Source organism: Austrofundulus limnaeus, unplaced genomic scaffold (assembly GCF_001266775.1).
Source record: "Austrofundulus limnaeus strain Quisiro unplaced genomic scaffold, Austrofundulus_limnaeus-1.0 Scaffold321, whole genome shotgun sequence".
NCBI classification, from domain to species: Eukaryota; Metazoa; Chordata; class Actinopteri; order Cyprinodontiformes; family Rivulidae; genus Austrofundulus; species Austrofundulus limnaeus.
The window spans coordinates 305222-306835 of NW_013952723.1; the positions used below are offsets into that span (position 1 = coordinate 305222).

A 1614-nucleotide genomic window follows, 5' to 3' on the forward strand; every position below is an offset into this window, starting at 1 on the left:
GAAATAGGAAGTGACATCAAAGGGGAACTCTTTAAGAAAGAAAACTCCGTGGTCTCTGTTTATTGAAACATTATTATTTGAACTCTTATTTATCTCTCTCTTATAGGGGCTAAAACTATCTCAAGAAACATCAAAAACTTCCCTGCTGTCTGTGTTGTTAGCCATTGTAGCAATGCTCTGTTTACATGCAGACATTAACATCACTTCCTGTTACTTCACATGCAAATATCTCAACAACTGTTCATCTCAGTGGTGTGAGATTGCTTTTRCAATATGYTATCCATGTTATCTTTCCAAAAGTGCAATCACTTTTATCACAAAAAAAYTGATGTTACAGGCCCTTTAAACGAGCTTCAAACCAGTTTGTATAACCAGGTGATAAATCGCYTAGTTGGACCATTTTTAAGCTTTTGAGATTGAGAATTTGACACTAATTCACTACTACTACTTCATTGTGACTCGTTTTTTCAGSACAGGTTACATTTAAATATTGACTTTATGAGGTCACGATGACAGTTTGAGATTTTTCTTTTGTTCATGAAGGATTGGTTTCAGTTCCCCAATGGCCTGACAAAAGAAGACTTTAAAGCCAGCTACACGGACCAGGCCTGCCCTGTGTGTGAGTACACCTACGTCTCACCTTCTGACAGCAGCAGATGCAACRGCCCCGACCTCACCGAAGACCACGATGACTGCTCCATCACCATCGCCAAAAAGGAATTGGAGGAGCCATCCTCCCCTGCTGAGTCCTCTGATGTCTTATCTGARGAGGAACAGCAGGTTATGGTTTAARCTTCGTCTCGGCCAACATTGGGTTTATAAAACAAAATGACAAATGTCCTGATTGACTTCATAAATCAGAACAGCTGAAAATTAAATGCACCTTCCTGCTGCACTTGGGTCAAAATGACCCACGTCATTTTGAGAATAAAAGCTGGTGAGTTGGAATTTACAGCTATCACAGCTTCCAAACCACATTATTTATTTTATTTTATTTTATTTATTATTAYTACTCAGCAATTCAACGTGCTGACAAAAGACATGAATACTTTAGGATTATTATCTGTTTTTTCTTACTCACCTTATTKTATTTACAGGACAACTTTTATTGTACATTGTCCATGATTTTTGAAATAAATGATGATCTGTTTTAAACAGTGTTAGTTGCAAGAGATACGCAAAACTGAGCTTTATTTATTCTGTCATATTTCTGCTATGAGATTATACTGAGGAGTGTACACAGCTTTTTATTCTACCTAATTACAGAGAGATATTTACTTCTGTGGTGTAAAAATGTTAGAATAGTGCGCTAACATTAGACTTCATGGTGCAGATAAATGATCTGATCTAAAACACAGCGTCACTGTTTCCAGAAAATTAGGTTTTAAAAAGGAAGCTGTTTTTTTAAGGTCACTACTGGGAAGTTGTAACCAGTAAAACGGAATGTTGTTCTCACAGATTCAATGCAAGGAACATGTTGAAAATATTCCTTCATATTTGTACAATTTGGGATTTTTTTTTTTCATCAAAAAGTGGGAAATTTGAACAATTTTTGTGGGGCGTTTCTCTCTCTCTCTCTCTCTCTCTCTCTCTCTCTCTCTCTCTCTCTCTCTC

General features: G+C 36.8%; 1 protein-coding gene across 1 annotated transcript in view; it reads left to right on the forward strand.

Annotated features, from left to right (window-relative positions):
• LOC106527376 (uncharacterized) overlaps positions 1–808 on the forward strand; it is a 5105-nt gene extending 4297 nt beyond the window's left edge. The window contains exon 7 of the mRNA XM_014022240.1: positions 544–808. Coding sequence (XP_013877694.1) covers positions 544–792 — 249 coding nt within the window. The 3' untranslated portion in view covers positions 793–808. The remainder of the gene's footprint in view (positions 1–543) is intronic.
• Positions 809–1614: the final 806 nt, after the last annotated feature.